The 18145-nt window shown below is 57.6% G+C and overlaps 1 protein-coding gene across 1 annotated transcript; it reads left to right on the forward strand.

The window, feature by feature from the left end:
• The first annotated feature begins 6858 nt into the window (after window positions 1-6858).
• On the forward strand, window positions 6859-18132 carry LOC128138219 (scavenger receptor cysteine-rich type 1 protein M130-like). The gene is given in 16 exon segments (XM_052779531.1): window positions 6859-6925; window positions 7922-8236; window positions 10661-10975; window positions 12435-12577; window positions 12857-12923; window positions 12967-13281; window positions 13861-14187; window positions 14274-14588; window positions 14945-15259; window positions 15735-15797; window positions 15886-16065; window positions 16068-16203; window positions 16629-16654; window positions 16940-17077; window positions 17795-17890; window positions 18116-18132. Coding segments are annotated over 16 exon segments (2835 nt in total).
• Window positions 18133-18145: the final 13 nt, after the last annotated feature.

Here is an 18145-nt window from a genome sequence, read left to right on the forward strand (position 1 = left end):
GGAGATTCAGGAACGTGGCTCCCCATATTATGACATGCATATTAAAAGCCACACAAGCTTGCCTGGTGTTATTGTGGAAGGGAATTCTCATGCAGATGCTCTCGTATCGGGGGGTGGCAATAGGTCCAGTACCAAATGTGAGAGAACAGGCAATGGAAGCTCATCGTTTTTTTCACCAAGGACATCGGGCCTTAAAGCGGCAATTTCGATTGTCGAACTCTGAGGCTCGTGCCATCGTTGCCGCGTGCCCTGACTGTCAGCGCCACCGTGTACCTCATTATTATGGAACCAAACCTAGAGGCCTTCGAGCCTTGCAAATCTGGCAGGCTGACGTGACACATATTCCTGAGTTTGGGCGGTTGAAATATGTGCATGTGTCTATTGATACTTTTTCTTGTGTTGTTATTGCCACCGCTCATACAGGTGAAGCTGCCAGGGATGTTATTCGACGCTGGCAATGAGCATTTTCTGTGGCTGGTGTACCTCAGCAGATTAAGACTGACAACGGTCCAGCCTCTCTTTCTACCACGGTGACTACCTTTTTGCAGCTTTGGGGAATTACCCATGTCACCGGTATCCCTCATTCTCCCACAGGACAAGGCATTGTAGAGGGCACCTATGGAACTCTAAAGCATATGCTTGAAAAATAAAAAGGGGGAATGATGGGTGAGGGCCCGGAGGCTCAACTTAACAAGGCCACGTATGTATTAAATTTTTTGCAGGTCACTGATGATGTTCAACAACCACCAATGCTGCGTCATTTTGGGTCATTGACAAGTATATCTGGTGTGACCCTCGGGATTAAGGTTCAGATAGGGGACCTGCAGACGGGTCAGTGGTCTGCACCTTGTGACTTATTAACCTGGGGTCGAGGTTATGCTTGTGTCTCCACAGATACTGGACCACGATGGGTGCCGGCACGACTGGTAAAACCCTACTTAGAAGTGTCATCGCCTGCTGCAGTGTCCTCAGAGTAGTGGTTGCAATATGGGTACCATCGCAGCCCAAGATGAACATATCGGTAACGCTTGCAAATGCTACGGGCCAAGAGGGATGCTGGCTAAGCACGCAAAGCAATGCTACATCACAAGCCCTTTCTGGATTATTGCTAGATATAGATTCTATATGCCATGCTATGCTATAAAACAGAGCAGCTATTGATCTTCTATTGTTGGCCCAAGGCCACAGCTGTGAAAACCTTAATGGTATGTGTTGTATGAACCTATCAGATCATTCGGTGTCAGTGTCCCAGAGTATCCAACAGCTGCAAAAGGAGGTGCAGAAGCTGACAGAAGGTGTTGGGTTTTTTGGGTTGGATGGCTTGTTCTCTCAATGAGGGATTGGAGGGTGGTTAAAGGGAGTATTGAAACCAGGATTATTAATATTGGCAATTATTATCATTGTATTGAGCATCCTCCCATGTGTGCTGTCCTTGCTGCAAAGGGCCCTGCAGCAGACAATTCACATGGCATATTTGGCGCAAAAACAAAAAGGGGGAATTGTGGGGGACCTCGGCTGGACCGAGGGGCCTGGGGAGGATATTGACCTTGACAAGATTGCAGTGTTCCCGTGAGAGAACAAGAAAGGATGAGAAGCGTGCCTGCGATACTAAGTTTAAGGAATGTGTTGACCGTTTGCAGTTGTGATAAGAACCTGAAAAAGCCACCCAATGAGGGATGAGAAAAACAACTTCTGACAACGTTTTGACCAATAAGGGACAGACATATGTACAAGGTAACAAGTATAATGGGAATAAATTTGCTGGCTTGTAAGAATAAAAATAACTTCTTTGCCTGTACTATAAGAATGCGTACTTGTCGTTTGTCCGTCTCGACCGCGACAGGAACCTCCACTTCTTGCAAAGCCTCCATCTGCTGCCTCTGCCTCAGGGACGGTAGGTTTTAGGCCCACCAGTCTATCTCCCTCTCACACTCCCTGATACTCCTCAACCTTTCCACTTCCTCCTTCAGCTCTACCACCAGGCTGTGCAGATCATCCACCTGGTCACACCTCACACAAGAGCTGTCCCCACTGCCCTCCGTCATCAGTGATAGACTCAGGCACTCCCTGCAGCCAGAGACCTGGACAGCTGCACGTTTACATGGGAGCTCTGTCTGCGTCACCAATTTTTTCCTAACAATGGCTTTCACCCAAGTAGCAACCATACCTGGGTCTCCCTCTGGGCCGATGCCCACTGCTTGAGTAGCCTTCTCGAGCTGGGAATGAGGGGGGGGCTACACCCTACCCGCATGCCCTGCCTGTGTGAACTGTGGTGCCACGCCCTTTCTGACACACCACGCCCTGTTTGCCCACCCTGTTCGCCATGCTTCTGGTCACTGGCGCTCCTCAGGGCCATTTAAATCTCCCGTGGTTCCCCCTGGCAACACCCATGCTGCGTCAGACAGTCTCGCAAGAGCCGCCGGCTCTCGACAGGTCCCTCAGCTCTTCCCCAGTGCTCCTGGACCTCGGGAACCTCCCAGTCCTCCTCAATCTAGCACTTAGCCACCGACTTCTTACAGTTGCCTCTGGTGGCCTCACCGCTGACTGAATGCTGCTGACGGTTACGCCGGTATCCTGTGAACCGGCCTGGGAGGCCCCACATCCCAGCCCAGCCCAGCAGGATGGCCATGCAGGGTTACTGGGGAAGACTCTGAGCTTTCCTCGGTGCTGCAAGACACAGGCAACGCCACCTGCCAACGTGGAAAAGCAGGACAAAATGCCAACTTCAGAAGAATATGTGCATGGGGGCAATACGGAAAAGACCCAAAAAGGATCTCAGAAAAGACCATGTGGACGAGAGGAACTAGCCAGTGAGCCCAGGAACTGCAAAGTGGCTTTTGAGGTTCCAAGCAGAGAGATAGGATGGTAGTGGGGATCTCCCTTTCCCTATGGGGTTGTGAGGGATCTCACAGCTACCTGTAAGACCACTGTGGGGTGCAGACTGGTGCTGTATACAGTTCCTTGTCCTTAGGTTGATAACCTGATTGAATGTTTCAAACAGCTCTGGCTGACTGAGAGAGGGGAGAGGTCAGGAGTGTGCTGGCACTTGTGCAGGTCCACCTGAGCCACACCAGCCAAAGCCAGTCTGCTCTGTGTAGGTCCTGTCAAAGGATGGGGAAGGGGGTGGTGATGGTGGATGTAAATGTATTGAATCCTGTAGGACCTCAGCAGGGTGTAAACGGGAGGGAACACGGTGTAAAGATTGTACTGGGTCTGGCTGGGATGGCGTTAGTTTTCTTGTTAGCAGCCCCTATGGTGCCGAGCTTTGCCTTGGTGGTCAAAAGAGTGTTGACTGATAACACACTGACATTGTAGCTACTGCTGAGCAGCGCTTGCACAGCATCAAGGCCTTCTCTGTTGCTCACTCTGCCCCGACAGCGAGGAGGCTGGGGGTGGCACGAGGCTGGGAGGGGACAAAGTCAGGACAGCTGACCCCAATGGACCAAGGCGATATTCCACACCATATGACGTCATAGTCAGCAATAGAACTAGGGGAGTGCTGGGCATTCTTCAAAGTAGAAGAAGTAATCCACTTATTAAACTGTCTTTATCTCAACCTATGAGGTTCTTTTCTCACTTTGGTCCTTTCATTTTCCTCCGCCATCCTACTGGTGGGGAGTGAGCAAGTGACTGGGTGGGGGCTGCCACATGGGGTCACCCCACCAGACAAGCACATAGAAAATAGGTTGGTATGTGCTTGTGAGGTCACTGGTGCCTGAGTAGATCATAGGCTGGGAGCTGGCACAAGGCTTGTGTAAGTGGTTGTGAGATTACTGATACCTGAGTAGCTGATAGGCCAAGAGTAGGGGCGTGGCTTGTGTCAGAGCTTACGAGGTGACTTGTGCCTTTGCATCTCACAGGCAAGCAGATAGCAAGTAGGTGGCCAGCTCACTGGTGCCTGAGTAGCTGCTAGGCAAGAGGGAGTGTTGTGGTTTAACCCCGGCCAGCATCTAAGCACCGCACAGCTGCTCACTCACTCCCCCCCACCCAGTGGTTTGGGGGAGAAAATCGGGAAAAGAAGTAAAACCCGTGGGTTGAGATAAGAATGGATTAATAGAACAGAAAAGAAGAAACTAATGATGATAATGATAACACTAATAAAATGACAACAGCAATAATGAAAGGACTGGAATTTACAAATGATGCACAGTGCAATTGCTCACCACCTGCTGATCAACACCCAGTTAGTCCCCCAGCGGCGATCTCCCTGCCCCCACTCCCCCCAGTTTATATACTAAAGGTGACGTCACATGGTATGGAATACCTCATTGTCCAGTTTGGGTCAGGTGCTCTGGCTGTGTCCCATCCCAACTTCTTGTGCCCCTCCAGCTTTCTCACTGGCTGGGCATGAGAAGCTGAAAAATCCTTGACTTTAGACTAAACATTACTGAGCAAGACTGAAAACATCAGTGTTATCAACATTCTTCCTATACTGAACTCAAAACATAGCACTGTACCAGCTACTAGAAAGACAATTAACTCTATCCCAGCTGAAACCAGGACAGGCATGGTTTAGGGGGTATGGTTAATGGTTGGACTCGATGGTCTTGAAGGTCTTTTCCAACCGAAATGATTCTATGATTATATGGCTTGGGTATGTACTTGTGTTGTCACAGTGGGCTGACGAGCTGATAGGCCAGGACCAGGTGCATGGCCCTTATAGGTTCTTGTAAGGTCACCGTGTTATAAGTTTGGACAAAGGTCCAGGAGCCGACTGTGGTGAATAATTAGAAGTAATTTATTAAGCAAGCGGTAAATAGGCAAAACAGCGCTGGGCGGCCGGGGAGCCACTGCTCTACCAATGGCTCGCAACCCCCCTTCCCGTAGCCACAGTTCTTATAGTCCTCTATTTCCGGTATATGTGTCATTTTCGGTATACGTATCTTCCTTAGTGTACTCCGCGTCTGCGCCGATCTGTTGCTAGGGGGGTCTTTTTCTGCCTTCTGGCTTCCTTGGTGTACTCCGCATCTGCACCGATCTGTTGCTAGGGGGGTCTTTTTCTGCTCCTGGTGATTGCTGGGATGAAGGCCCCCAAGTCTTCCTCCTGCGACTGCCCTGTGTCACTCACTTGACACATGCGTGTTTTATTACCTTTTATAGGCCCCAAGTCTTCCTCCTGTGACCACCCTGGGCCCCTCACTTGACACATACATGTTTTATTACCTTTTGTATAAACACAAGGCTTGCACAAACATTGTTTACATTACCAGTTATCTGTAGCTAATGCAAGACCCCCTCCTTCCTGTTTTAAGGCCGACATCTGGTTTTTCTACTAACATAAGCAAGATTTGATTAACAAACGCTTATCTATTATCACAACCGGAGGCAGACTACTGCACCAGCAAGTACCTGGCAAATGGGTGTACCTGTACGTGTGAGGTCACTGGTGCCTGAGTAGCTGATAGGGCAGGAGCAGCCCCCTGGTTTGTGTGGGTGGTTTTGAGGTCATTGTTGTCTGAATAGCCGATAGGCCAGGAGCAGGCCCATGTCAGATGCAGATACTATGACGTCACCTGTGGCTGAGTAGCAGATAGGCTAGGATTATGCACGTGGCTGTGTATGGATGAACTTGTGATGTCCCTGGTGCCTGGAGAGCTGATAGGCCGGGAGCTGGCACATAGCTTGGGCAGGTGCTTCTGGCGTCACCAAAATAATATTCAGACCACGATCAAACACGGCTTTTTGGAAGAACCATTGTTAGCAGAAGTCCATCCACCGCGCCCACGTGTGTGGCACTATAACTCAGGCACACGCAGTGGTGGCAGTAGGAGGGGTGTGAGGTCACCATCAGTATAAATCATGAGCACGTAGCGGTGGCCATGGGAGGTTGGCAATGTTCACGTCACCGATGGCACCCCATGGCCGCAGGGCTCGGTGCAGAGTGGCCGTGTGCTGTCACAAGGGCATCAGAGGGGACGGGATCCACCCAGGCCCGTCTTTGCGAGGCCGAAGGAGCAGCCCCTGCAGCCCTGGCTGGAGCAGTCGGGGTAGGGGTGGCTCGGGGGCACCGCAGGGATGTGCCTGGGCACGGTGCCAGGAGGAAACCACAGACTTCCTCTGGAGCGCGGGGAGCACTGCGAGGGCACGTGGGCTGTGGTTTGTACACCTGCAGGCTGCAGGTCCCGAGCCACCCGCGGGGAATAACGGCCCCTCGGTAACATGCCAAGAGTCAGGGATATGACTGAGCCTCTGGGCTGCATGTCTGCTGCTGGGACAGAGACGTGTCCCAGCTCCAGCTCATTGGAAGGGACCATCCATGGGGCTCTCCAGGGAGGGACGGGCGAGCCAGCGCTGCTGGGATGGGGCTCTGGCCTGGGCTAAGGCCCTTTCCCAGCTGCTGCTCCCAGCAGAGCGGAGTCTGAAGCAGGGGCAGGGGCTGTTTCCTTCCCTTCCTGACACAGCCCCAAGTGCAGTCTCAGCCCTGTGGTTCCCATGGCACAGGGGTGGCTGGAGACTCGCACCTGGGGCTCTTGGATCTGCCAGGAATACAAGATGCTTAGTGCTCCCAGTCCACACAGCACGGTTCAGGGGGTGAAAAACCTGTTCCCCCCCACAACTGGCCCTGTCTTGTGATGCCCCCCCACCACAGTGACGTGACACCTGTAGCGGAGCCATCTCTCATATATGGTCATGAATGGCGCTGGAGAAGTTCATTGGTGGGCTGGGCTGTGTCGGAGGGGAGATGGCTCCCGATAATGTCTAAAAAGGTGCTGCTGCTTCGATTGGCTTCTCCTGTAGCTGGGCTGGCAGCTGCAGAGATATATTGCCCTCCCGTCGTCATTGTCCCCATGAGTCCCCAGCAGCCGTGGCAGGGAGTGCAGCGCAGCAGGGATGTGCTGGCAGGGCAGGAGGCTCAGGATGGGCACTGAGGGACTCCTGTCCCCTCAGATGCTGTGGCTGCTCCTCTGGGTACAGCTGTGCAGGGGTAAGTGCCGACTCCTTTGTCCCACAGCCCAGGGCCAGCAGGTACCAGTGTGGTCATTGGGATTTGTCTGGGAATGGGGTTACTTTGCAGGTGCTACTGAGATGAGGGGCAGAAGGTGCTCAGGTCCATGGACCCTGTGCCTTTCCCTGTGCCCATCTGGGTGGGTGAGAATAGCTCCTTTTCCAGGGCTCCAGTGTTCAGGGCAGCCTGCGCCTGGCTGGATTCATAGACACCCTGTCCTGGGGCACCCCTTTGGCATCCCCTGTTCCCCAGCACTGTACCTCTGGAGCTGGTGGTGGCCTAGCTGGTGATGGCTGCACCCAGAGATGCCCAGGGCACTGCTGAGCTCTAGGGTACCTCAGAGAGTTTGTGTGCTGCTCACTGCCCCCTTGGTCGGGGGGACCCCTGACCCCATGAGAGCGGTTTGGACCCCACAGAGAGAAGGGGAGCGGGACATCTACAGTAGAGAGACATCCTTCCTGGGGAGCTTGGCCCAGGGCATGGACTGGGCTGACACCAGGGGTGAGGAAGAGTCATGGGTTGGGGGATCCTCAGAATCATCTCAGTGCTCCCTGGGAACCCAGAAAGCCCTGGGGGTGGCGGTGGGTTTGGATAGTGCTGGGGCAGGTGCAGGCTGGTGCTGGAAGCTGCAGGCCTGGGTACAAGGAGCTGCTGAGGGGGTGCCGGGCTGGGGAGTAGCGGGTGCCCAGTGCAGCGCTGGGCAGTGTGTGGGTGGGAGGCAGGTGGCTGTTGGGGTGGGAAGAGCTGCCTTGTGCAGTGGGATGGTAAGTGACCCAGCTGGGCTGGAAATGGGCACCCACAGGCTTGCGCAGCCCGTGGGGATAGAAGGGCCCCCTGCCCTGCACTGGGGACAGACTTGGAGGGGAGAGGGCTCCTACCCCAGTACCTGTGATTTGGCCCAGGTAGGGGGTTCCCCCAGACCTCCAGTGATGGGGTTTGGCACTCTCCTGACCCACCCCATGCTGGTGTTTGAAGGGGCTGCGGAGGTGAGGCTGGCGGATGGCGGCAGGCGCTGTGCTGGGAGAGTGGAGGTGAAACACAATGACGAGTGGGGGACCGTGTGTGATGACTACTGGAGCATGACCGATGCGGCAGTGGTTTGTAAGCAGCTGGGCTGTGGGTCTGCTGTTGGAGCTCCTCAGTATGGACAGTTTGGGGCAGGATCTGGCCCCATTTGGGTGGATGATGTTGGCTGTAATGGCACCGAGTCTGCCCTGTCTGACTGCAAACACAGCGGATGGGGTGAACATAACTGTGGCCACAGTGAGGATGCTGGAGTGATGTGTTCAGGTAAGGGGACAGCCTGTTGCCTACCTCTGGGGATGGGATGGGGGAAGGGACCTTGATTGTTTTCTCAGGGAGCAACGCGTGGACACCAGAGCAGGGCCAAGTGATGCTGGTCTAACTGCCAAGCTGGGACTGTCATTGCTGATGTCCCCAGTCCTTGGGGAGGGCCCAGAGGGATCCTACGCCAGGGTGATCTGACCTTGCCAGAGTGTCTCAGTCACCTTCAGTCAGTGTCTTGGGCTACAGATCAGTCCTCCATCCTTGCCCCGGCATGTCCATTGTGCTTTATCAATCTTCACCCATTCTGCCAATTTGCAGCCAACAATGCTGAGGGTCCCCATGCTGGAAACACCCGGGGACACTTGCTTGGCGCTCCACGCCTTGGAGGAACGGCATGAGATGGCTGACCCTCCTGGGCCATTCCCCTTCACAGGCATGAGTACCTCACCTGAATCAAATGGGCTTTTCAGAGAGGATGAGTGCTGGGCCCTGGGGAATGGAGCAGGGTGGCCACAAAGCCCTTTGCTGCCTGTGCCCAGGGCTCGGCTGTGTGGACCAGCATTTGCGAGGCTTAGGAGCTTGGCAGCTGCTTGACTCTGGCTGCTTCCTCCTGCACCACCGCATGCACAGGCTGGTACTGAGATGTCCCTGGGGCTGTGAATAGTCCTGTGGGGACACAGCCCCATGCAGGCAGCACTGACCAGCTGCCCAAGCCCTCCTGCCTGCCCATGGTTCCCCGTGCTGCCCCATGAAACAGGGTCTGTTCCAGCACTTACTGGCTCTCATCTGTGCCTGCTGTTACCTTCGGAGCCAGCGTGAGGCCAGGGGGCAGGCAGGTCTCCTGCCTCTCTACCTGGCTGTTGGCTTGGGACCTGTGCACCTCCAGGCAGAGAGCTATGTCCCTGGCTGAGGATGCCAAGCAGGCATCGGAGGGGTCTGGACAGGCACCAGCCATGATAGCAGCTGCACTGTTTCTGTGCTCTGTGACATCTTCCCCTAACAGGAACTCCCAACACCCCAGAACAGCCCTGGGAGCAAGGGGCATTTCTGGCTGCATCAAGGTGATGGTCCTGCCTGGTCCCAAGCACTGCAGGGGCTGAGCAGGCTGCAGCAGTCATTATCATCTGGGCCGGTTCTGGACATGAACTGCGCACGCTACTGCAGTGCTGGGGGGACCATGCCAGGCAGTGCAGGGCGCCCTGTGCAGCAGCAGTTTGTCTGAGTGATGCCTGGTGCTGTGACAGACACATACCCTCAAGTGGTCTGATGGTGTAGAGATGGGGTGCGTGGGGGTCTGGATGTGCCTGTGTCACAAACACCCTCCCAAAAACTTCCTCTGGGGTGTGCAATGGGCAATTTGGTCATGGCTTGCTGGAGGTGATGTGGGACGTGGGCATTTAACTGCCAGAGGGCTCTGGGAACCCCCAATTGTTTTGGTTTTCTTCCAGAATTTGTCCGGCTGGTGGAAGGGAAGAGCCGCTGCTCAGGACGTGTGGAGATCCATGATGGGGACCAGTGGAAAACTGTCTGTGATGCACATTTTAGTCCCAAAGCTGCTGACGTGGTCTGCAGGGAGTTGCAGTGCGGCGTGGCCCTGCCTGTTGCTGGGCCAGCTCACTTTGGAGAAGGGGTCAGTCCCATCTGGGATGGAGAGCTGCAGTGTGTGGGGAATGAATCCCACCTCATCTCCTGCCGCAGAGGGTCCTCCAGGGACCAGCCCTGCACCCACGCGACCAGCGCTGTTGTCACCTGCACACGTAAGGACTCAGGGAGGGTTGTCGAACGCTGGGGTGAGCTCCAGCCCAAGCGGGGGCAGGTTGTGCCTGTTGAGACAAGAGAAGTGGTCTATCTGTTCCCACAGGCTGGCAGAGAGGTGACCTTCCTGGGGGATCCTATACAGGGCAGGGCTGGGCTGCTGCCCAAGGACAAGGAGGGGTCATGGGTTGGGAGGGCTCAGTGGGATCATCGTGTTCCACAGGGGACGCAGAAAGGTTTGAAGTCAGAGGATAAGTTGGGAGGAGGGCAGGGCAGGTTGTGGTCCAGGGGAGCTGGGGTCTTTGGGGAGAAGCAGCAGAGTGTGCTTGGGGGAGCCTTGGTGGGGCAGGTCTCTTCTCAGGGTGCTGGCTGGGGAGGAGCAGGTGCCCTAGGTGGGCATGGGCCAGGGACAGGTGGCAGCTGGCTGTTGGGGTAGAAGGAGGTGCCAAAGGCTGTGGGGCCACAAATGACCCAGCAGGGCCAGAACTGCAGACCCCTAGCCTTGCAGCACCCGTGAGGAGAGAAGAGACCCCTGCACTGCCCGGGGGACAGACTTGGAGGGGAGTGGGCTCCCACCCTGGCACCTCTGATGCCACCTGGGCAGGGCTTCCCCCAGACCTAGAGTGCTGGGGCTTGGCACTGTTCTAACTGGCCCTGTGTCAGTGTTTGAAGGTGCTGTGGAGGTGAGGCTGGCGGATGGCGACAGGCACTGTGCTGGGAGAGTGGAGGTGAAACAACAGGACCAGTGGGGGACCATCTGTGGTGACTACTGGAGCATGAACAATGCGGCAGTGGTTTGTAAGCAGCTGGGCTGTGGGTCTGCTGTTGGAGCTCCTCAGTATGGACAGTTTGGGGAAGGATCTGGCCCCATTTGGATGGATGATGTTGGCTGTAATGGCACTGAGTCTGCCCTGTCTGACTGCAAACACAGCGGATGGGGTGAACATAACTGTGGCCACAGTGAGGATGCTGGAGTGATGTGTTCAGGTAAGGGGACAGCCTGCTGCCTACCTCTGGGGATGGGATGGGGGAAGCAACCTTGGCTCTGCCCTCAGGGAGCAACAAGTGGACACCGGAGTACAGCCAAGTGATGCTGGTCTAATTGCCAGGCTGGGACTGTCATCGCTGATGTTCCCAGTCCTTGGGGAGGGCCCAGAGGGATCCTACGCCAGGGTGATCTGACCCTGCCAGAGTGTCTCAGTCACTCTCAGTCAGTGTCTTGGGCTGCAGATCACTCCTCCATCCCTTCCCTGGTGTGTCCATTGGGCTTTATCGATCTCCACCCATTCTGCCAGTTTGCAGCCAACAATGCTGAGGGTCCCCATGCTGGAAACACCTGGGGGCACTTGCTTGGCGCTCCACGCCTTGGAGGAACGGCATGAGATGGCTGACCCTCCTGGGCCATTCCCCTTCACAGGCATGAGTCCCTCACCTGAATCAAATGGGCTTTTCAGAGAGGATGAGTGCTGGGCCCTGGGGAATGGAGCAGGGTGGCCACAAAGCCCTTTGCTGCCTGTGCCCAGGGCTCGGCTGTGTGGACCAGCATTTGCGAGGCTTAGGAGCTTGGCAGCTGACTGACTCTGGCTGCTTCCTCTTGCACCACCGCATGCACAGGCTGGTACTGAGATGTCCCTGGGGCTGTGAATAGTCCTGTGGGGACACAGCCCCATGCAGGCAGCACTGACCCACTCCCCAAGCCCTCCTGCCTGCCCATGGTTCCCCACACTGCCCCATGACACGGGGGCTTTGGCAGCAGTTACTGATCCTCCTCTGTGCCTGCTGTTCTCTGAGAGCTGCCATGGGCCCAGTGGGAGTCTCCTGCCCCTCTGTCAGCCATCCATCTGGGTTGTGGACACCTCCAGTCAGAGCACTGTGTCCCTGGCTGAGAACACCCTCCCCCTGAGCAGACATCAGAGGGATCTGCACAGGCACCAGGCATGATAGCAGCTGCACCATTTCTGTGCTCTGTGACATCTTCTGCCTAAAATGAACCTTCCAACACCCCAGGAACACCCCTGGGATCAGGGGGTGCTTCTGGTTGCATCAGGGTGATGTTCCTGCCCAGCCCAAAGCTCTGCAGGGGCTGAGCAGGCTGCAGCAGTCATTATCATCTGGGCCAGTTCTCCTGGATCCAAAGTGCTCACACTATGGCAGTGCTGGAGGGACCACGCCAGCCTGCTCAGGGAACCTTGTGTGCAGCAGTTTGTCTGAGCAGTACCTGTGACTGTGAGTCTGCGACAGACACATACCCTCGAGAGGTCTGATGGTGTAGAGATGGGGTGTGTGGGGGTCTGGATGTGCCTGTGTCACAAACACCCTCCCAAAAACTTCCTCTGGGGTGTGCAATGGGCAATTTGGTCATGGCTTGCTGGAGGTGATGTGGGACGTGGGCATTTAAGTGCCAGAGGGCTCTGGGAACTCCCAGTTGTTTTGGGTTTTTTTCCAGGATTTGTCCGGCTGGTGGAAGGGAAGAGCCGCTGCTCAGGACGTGTGGAGATCCGTGATGGGGACCAGTGGAAAACTGTCTGTGATTCACATTTTAGTCCCAAAGCTGCTGACGTGGTCTGCAGGGAGTTGCAGTGCGGCGTGGCCCTGCCTGTTGCTGGGCCAGCTCACTTTGGAGAAGGGGTCAGTCCCATCTGGGATGGAGAGCTGCAGTGTGTGGGGAATGAATCCCACCTCATCTCCTGCCGCAGAGGGTCCTCCAGGGACCAGCCCTGCACCCACGCGACCAGCGCTGTTGTCACCTGCACACGTAAGGACTCAGGGAGGTGTTGAACACCGGGGCTGTGCCAGGGGCTGGGGAACAGAGCAAGGACCGTGCTGGGCCAGGTGTGAGGACAGGAGGGATGATGGCATTGTCTGCAGCATGAAAATAGTGCAGAAGGAGAAGAAAGGCATTCTGTCACTCTGGCGTCTCCGCCAGCTACTGAGGGTACACGAGCACCAATCCACCCTCTCTCCTCCTCTGTCCCCAGAATACACAGGGTTCAGGCTGGTGAACGGCAGCACAGCGTGTGCAGGGAGGGTAGAGGTCCAGGTGCTGGGGACCTGGGGGACCCTCTGTGCCTCCCGCTGGGATCTGTCGGATGCCCACGTTCTCTGTCGTCAACTCAACTGTGGGTTTGCTGAGTCCATTCCTGGAGGAGAGAATTTTGGGAGAGGGACTGACCCTGTCTGGAGAGACTCATTCCACTGTGACAGGACAGAAGCCCACCTGGGACAGTGCCCAGTGATCACCCTGGGGGCCTCACCATGCTCCCAAGGGAACAACGCTGCTGTCGTTTGCTCAGGTGAGTGCTGGAAAAGTGCTGCATTAACTCCATTTGCCCTTTGTGTGTGACGTGGCCACCCAAAACAGGGATCCCATGGCAGTGCAAAGCTGAATTTCTCCCTGGAGAAACCCTGGCTTCCCCAGGAGCTATCTGGAGGGCTTTGCCTGCTCAGAGTGACCGCTCTACTTTGGGAGAGCTGAGGGCTGAATGGAGGCAGGCATCTGCCCCCAGGGCGGTGGCTTAGGCCCCAGCACCACCACCAGGCCTGGGCTCCTCCGTTCTCCTACTGTGGGACAAGCCCGGCACAGGGCTGCAGGGCTGTGCTCCATCTCTCTGGCTGCAGACAACTACATCCCATCCCCAGAGAGAGCTCTGCAGAGCCTCATCCCACCACCCAGGCAGCAGGTGCTGGGTGCCCCCAGCAGCAGCAGACCTGGGTGTGAGCTGCAGAGAGGGCCCGGGTCTTGCCCTCGCTTCTCATCAGCAAAAGGCTTAATCTTGTCGTGTTTGGTCAGAAAATCCCCCCTCGCCCTGCTCCCTGAAGGTTGCCATGCTCCCCGGTGCCACCAATGGTTGTGGCATCTCTGCTCTCCCCAGGCTCAGCCGGCTTTGCATCCCTGCGGCTGGCGGGTGGAGGGAGCCGGTGCGATGGACGAGTGGAGATCTTCCAGAATGGGACGTGGGGCAGAGTCCTGGATGACCAGTGGGACGTGCAGGAGGCCAGCATGGTGTGCCGGCAGCTGCGGTGTGGAGAGGCAGAGAAAGCCTACAACCCCCCAAAGCCCCAGAGAGGGTCGGGTCCCGTGGGGCTGCGAGGGGTCCGGTGCGCAGGGCACGAGGCCAACCTGACCCTCTGCAACACCTCCCTGCCCGAGAGTTCACCGTTGGCAGGGGTTGTGGAGGACGTGGGAGTCATTTGCTGGGGTGAGAGGTGCTGCACGGGCCCCCCAGGTGATGGGGTAGGTGGGCAGCCGGCCCCTGACAGCAACTGGGGTTTCTGCCCACTACAGGGAGCCGGAGGGTCCGGCTGGTGAACGGGTCCGGGCGCTGCGCTGGGAGAGTGGAGATCTACTACCAGGGCATCTGGGGGACTGTCTGTGACGATGGCTGGGACCTGTCTGATGCCGCCGTCGTTTGCCACCAGCTGGGCTGTGGAGGGGCAGTGGAGGCAGCCAGCTCCCCTCGGTTTGGGACAGGCTCCGGGCAGATCTGGCTGGATGGCGTGAACTGCTCCGGGGCCGAAGCTGCTCTCTGGGACTGCCCTGCCAGGCCCTGGGGGCAGCACGACTGCGGGCACAAAGAGGATGCGGGAGTCATCTGCTCAGGTCTGTGGTGGGAGCTGTAGTGGGAGCCTGGCTCTCGCGGAGGCCAGGATAGAAGGAGAGATGGGCATGGCCAAGGCTGTCCCTGGCTGCCTCTGAGCTCCTGCCCGAGCATGTCCTGTGGACACCCATGCAAAGGTACCCTCAGTCCCACTGCGGGTCCCTGGGGAGCTCAGTCGTCCCCGAGGGTCAGCAGGAAGGGCAGGGTGTCTGTCCATCAGGGACTTCGCTCTGCCCTTGGGTGCAAGGCGGATGTACCGTCCATGGCCCTACCCCGCTGCGGGCCTGGGGGGTGCAGAGGTGTCCTGGCTCCCACAGCCCGAGACCAGCCTGTTCCCCCTTGGTGCCTTTCCTCCCAGAGTTCGTGGCCCTGAGGCTGGAGAACAGTGATGGCTGCTCCGGGCGCCTGCAGGTTTTCTACAACGGGACGTGGGGCAGCATTTGCTCCAACTCCATGACTCTCGACACAGTGTCGCTGGCATGCAAGGAGCTGGGCTGCGGGGATGGAGGATCCCTGGAAACACAGCTGCCTTATGGAAGGGTGTCTGGCCCTACGTGGCTGGATAACATGCAGTGTGGGGAGAAAACCAGCTCCTTCTGGCAGTGTCCCTCTGCTCCCTGGAACCCACGGTCATGTGAAGACCTGAGAGAGGAGATCCACATCACCTGCAATGGTAACTCTGAGCCACCTGGGCACCCCAGTGTCACCCCAGCTCCTGTTCCCTGCTGGGTATGGCTAAATGCAGAGAAAGAGCTTGGAGGGGCTTTTTGTTTCCATGTCAGTCCCTTCTGCTAGTGGTGGCAGAAAAGCGATCACAGCCACACACGTCCAGCAGCAGTTGCCACCCAGGTTACCAACAGCGCCTGGGGGAGGCAGAGGCATCTCCAGGTGAGGTCTCAGAAGAGACCAGACAGGGTTCAGAAGAGCCTCCCCTCCACACACACGCTCCTGCTGCTGTGTTAAACAGGGACCTTTTGGGGCTGAGCAGTCGGGGTCCCCTCACAGTCCTGTGCGTGTCCCCTCAATGACCAGGGTTCAGTTGCTGCCGTGATCGAGATGGCAGAGGGAGGCACAAGCAGAGCTCAGTCCTGCTCTGTTCTGCACGATCTCCCGAACCAGCCCTTTCACCACAGTGTTTCCTTCCTCAGGGAGACGCCCAGAAATGCCCTCGATCCCGCTGGCCCCGTGCCCCAACACCACGACGTGCACAGGTAGGGAGCTGCTCCTCCGTGTAAGCTTCTTTTCTGGCAGGGCTCTGCCTGCTGTCCCAGTGCCATGAGAGGTCTTTGCCTTCCCCAGACAGGGAGAAGATTCGTGCCGTGGGAGGTGAGGACGGGTGCTCGGGCAGAGTGGAGGTGTGGCACCGTGGCTCTTGGGGGACGGTGTGCGACGACTCCTGGGACATGCGGGATGCTGAGGTGGCGTGCAGGCAGCTGGGCTGTGGCCCCGCAGTGTCTGCCCTGCATGAGGCTGCGTTTGGGATGGGGACGGCCCCATCTGGCTGGAGCAGGTGGAGTGCCGGGGGACAGAGCTGTCTCTGCAGGACTGCTGGGCCCGGCCTGGGGATGGCGGTGCTTGCCGGCATAAGGAAGATGCTGCCGTGAACTGCTCAGGTGAGTGGCAGGGCTGGGACCCTTGTTCAGGTATTGGCAGGGAGCTGGGGAAGGCCTTTTGCCCCCTTGTTCAGGGCATGGCCCCTGACCTCCCAAGATTAAGAACGTTCCTGTGGAGTGCAGGAGCCTGGTGCCAAGTGGGGAGCAGCCTTGGTGGAACTGGACGTCTTCTGGCCATTGCCCGTGGGGCCCTGCAGCCCCAGGGTTATCCCCTGGGCTGCCTGTGCCATCCTGCCTGCCACCCGGAGCAGAGGCACTGAGCCCTATCCCGACCTCTCTTTCTAGCAGCACAGGAGGGGCAATTTGGGTGGGATGGGTCAGGGACATCCATAGACACACAGACAGTGTGTTGGGGAGGAGGCTCCCCGGTACCCACACACCCACCCTCTCAGCCCAGCTCTCCTTTTCCTCCTCTGCAGCTACACCCAGGATAGCAGCATCCCCACCACGAGCAGGTAACTTGTCTTCCCCCTGGGGCTGGGTATCCCCAGGGCAAGACTGACCCACAGCTGGGTGGAAGGGGCTCCTTGCTGGGGTGTGAAACTCCCAGGAGAAGGCACTGGTCTGGTGGTGAGGGGGGTAGGGAAGGTTGTCATTTACTCATCAGGGTAGAAGCTTCTCCATCGCTCATCCCTGGGTCCCTCCACCCCCTGCTGCCTTGTGTGATGGGGGTCAGGAATGGTGCTTTTTCCACCTCACCCAGGCCTGGTGCTGGCCTTCCCATATTCTTGCCCACACAGATTCCCCCCGGGGCCATCTGAGTGGCAGTGGGAGAGTCTCAGTGCCTGTCATCATCTGCATCATCCTGGGGGCCCTTCTCTGCCTGCTCCTGGCCCTCCTGGCTGGGCAAGCACTAAGCAGCAGGGCTGGGCGCAGAGGTTGGTCTTTCCACAGCGCTCCCAGGGGGAGATAGATACCTCCTGGAAGGGCTGCAGGGTGTCAGTGAGGGGCACAGGCAGAGCTGGGGGGATGAGACCGTGTGCTGCCACCTGTCTCATGCACCATCCCATTGAGTGCCTGGCCATGGAGCACCAGCAGCAAGGGGTGGAAAGAGCCCAGAGCTGGGGGAGGTAGCAATGGGGCGAGGAGAGAAATGGCACAGTGGTACTGGGGGAGATGTGAGCAGAAGGGAGATGGCCAAGGCTGGCAGTGCTCTGGGTAGTGCTGGGGGGGGCTCTGGGACAAGGCAGATGAGGGAGGACTGCAGGGCAGCAGGGTCCATCTCTGTGGTGTCAGGCCCCCAGGCTGTCCCCTCTGCCCAGCCCTGCCCATCCCCGGCTACTCTAGACCCATGGGGCAGATGGGGGAAAGCTCCAGGTGGAGGAAACATGGGAGCTGCTCCAGGGTCAGACAAGGGGTGCATGACCCAGGGGCCAGAGGGGCATGAGCGCTGTCTCCAATGGGATGATGCGAGGGTGACACTGCCCCAGATAATCTCCACAGCGATGTTGCCCTCACTGGCGACGTGGCAGCTGGGCCTGGACAGTGCAGTGGGGCTGTGCCGTCGGGCCAGTCCTGGGCTGGCCCAAGAAACAGGTTTGGGGCAGCGCAGTGTGATCCCATTGCCCCTCTGCCAGCCCAACCTCTGTCCCCAGGCTCCAGGAGTGCTCAGGAGCCCTTCCCTGAGGCCCTGTACGAGGAGATCGGTTACAGCCCAGTGTGGGAGAAGCAGGCGAGGTTTCGTCGCTCAGGTGGGTGTGGGTCCTCCCTGGAGGCACATGTGCAGGACCCTTTCCCCTGGCCCCAACCCCGGGCTGATTCCCTGAAGCCCCCCAGCCCATGGTCCTTGTGACACTGGGGCCATGTGGTCTGCGGGGAGACCATCCAGGTCCTGGGCCTGGAAGGGGAGCTTTCTCCCCATCAGCTTTGCCTGTCCCAGCTGGACAGCCCCTCTCTTCCTGCCCCTGCACCCCAAGTGACACCCGCGGAGTGAGGGAAGGGGCTGT

The sequence above is a fragment of the Harpia harpyja genome, unplaced genomic scaffold (assembly GCF_026419915.1).
Source record: "Harpia harpyja isolate bHarHar1 unplaced genomic scaffold, bHarHar1 primary haplotype scaffold_118, whole genome shotgun sequence".
Taxonomy (NCBI): domain Eukaryota; kingdom Metazoa; phylum Chordata; class Aves; order Accipitriformes; family Accipitridae; genus Harpia; species Harpia harpyja.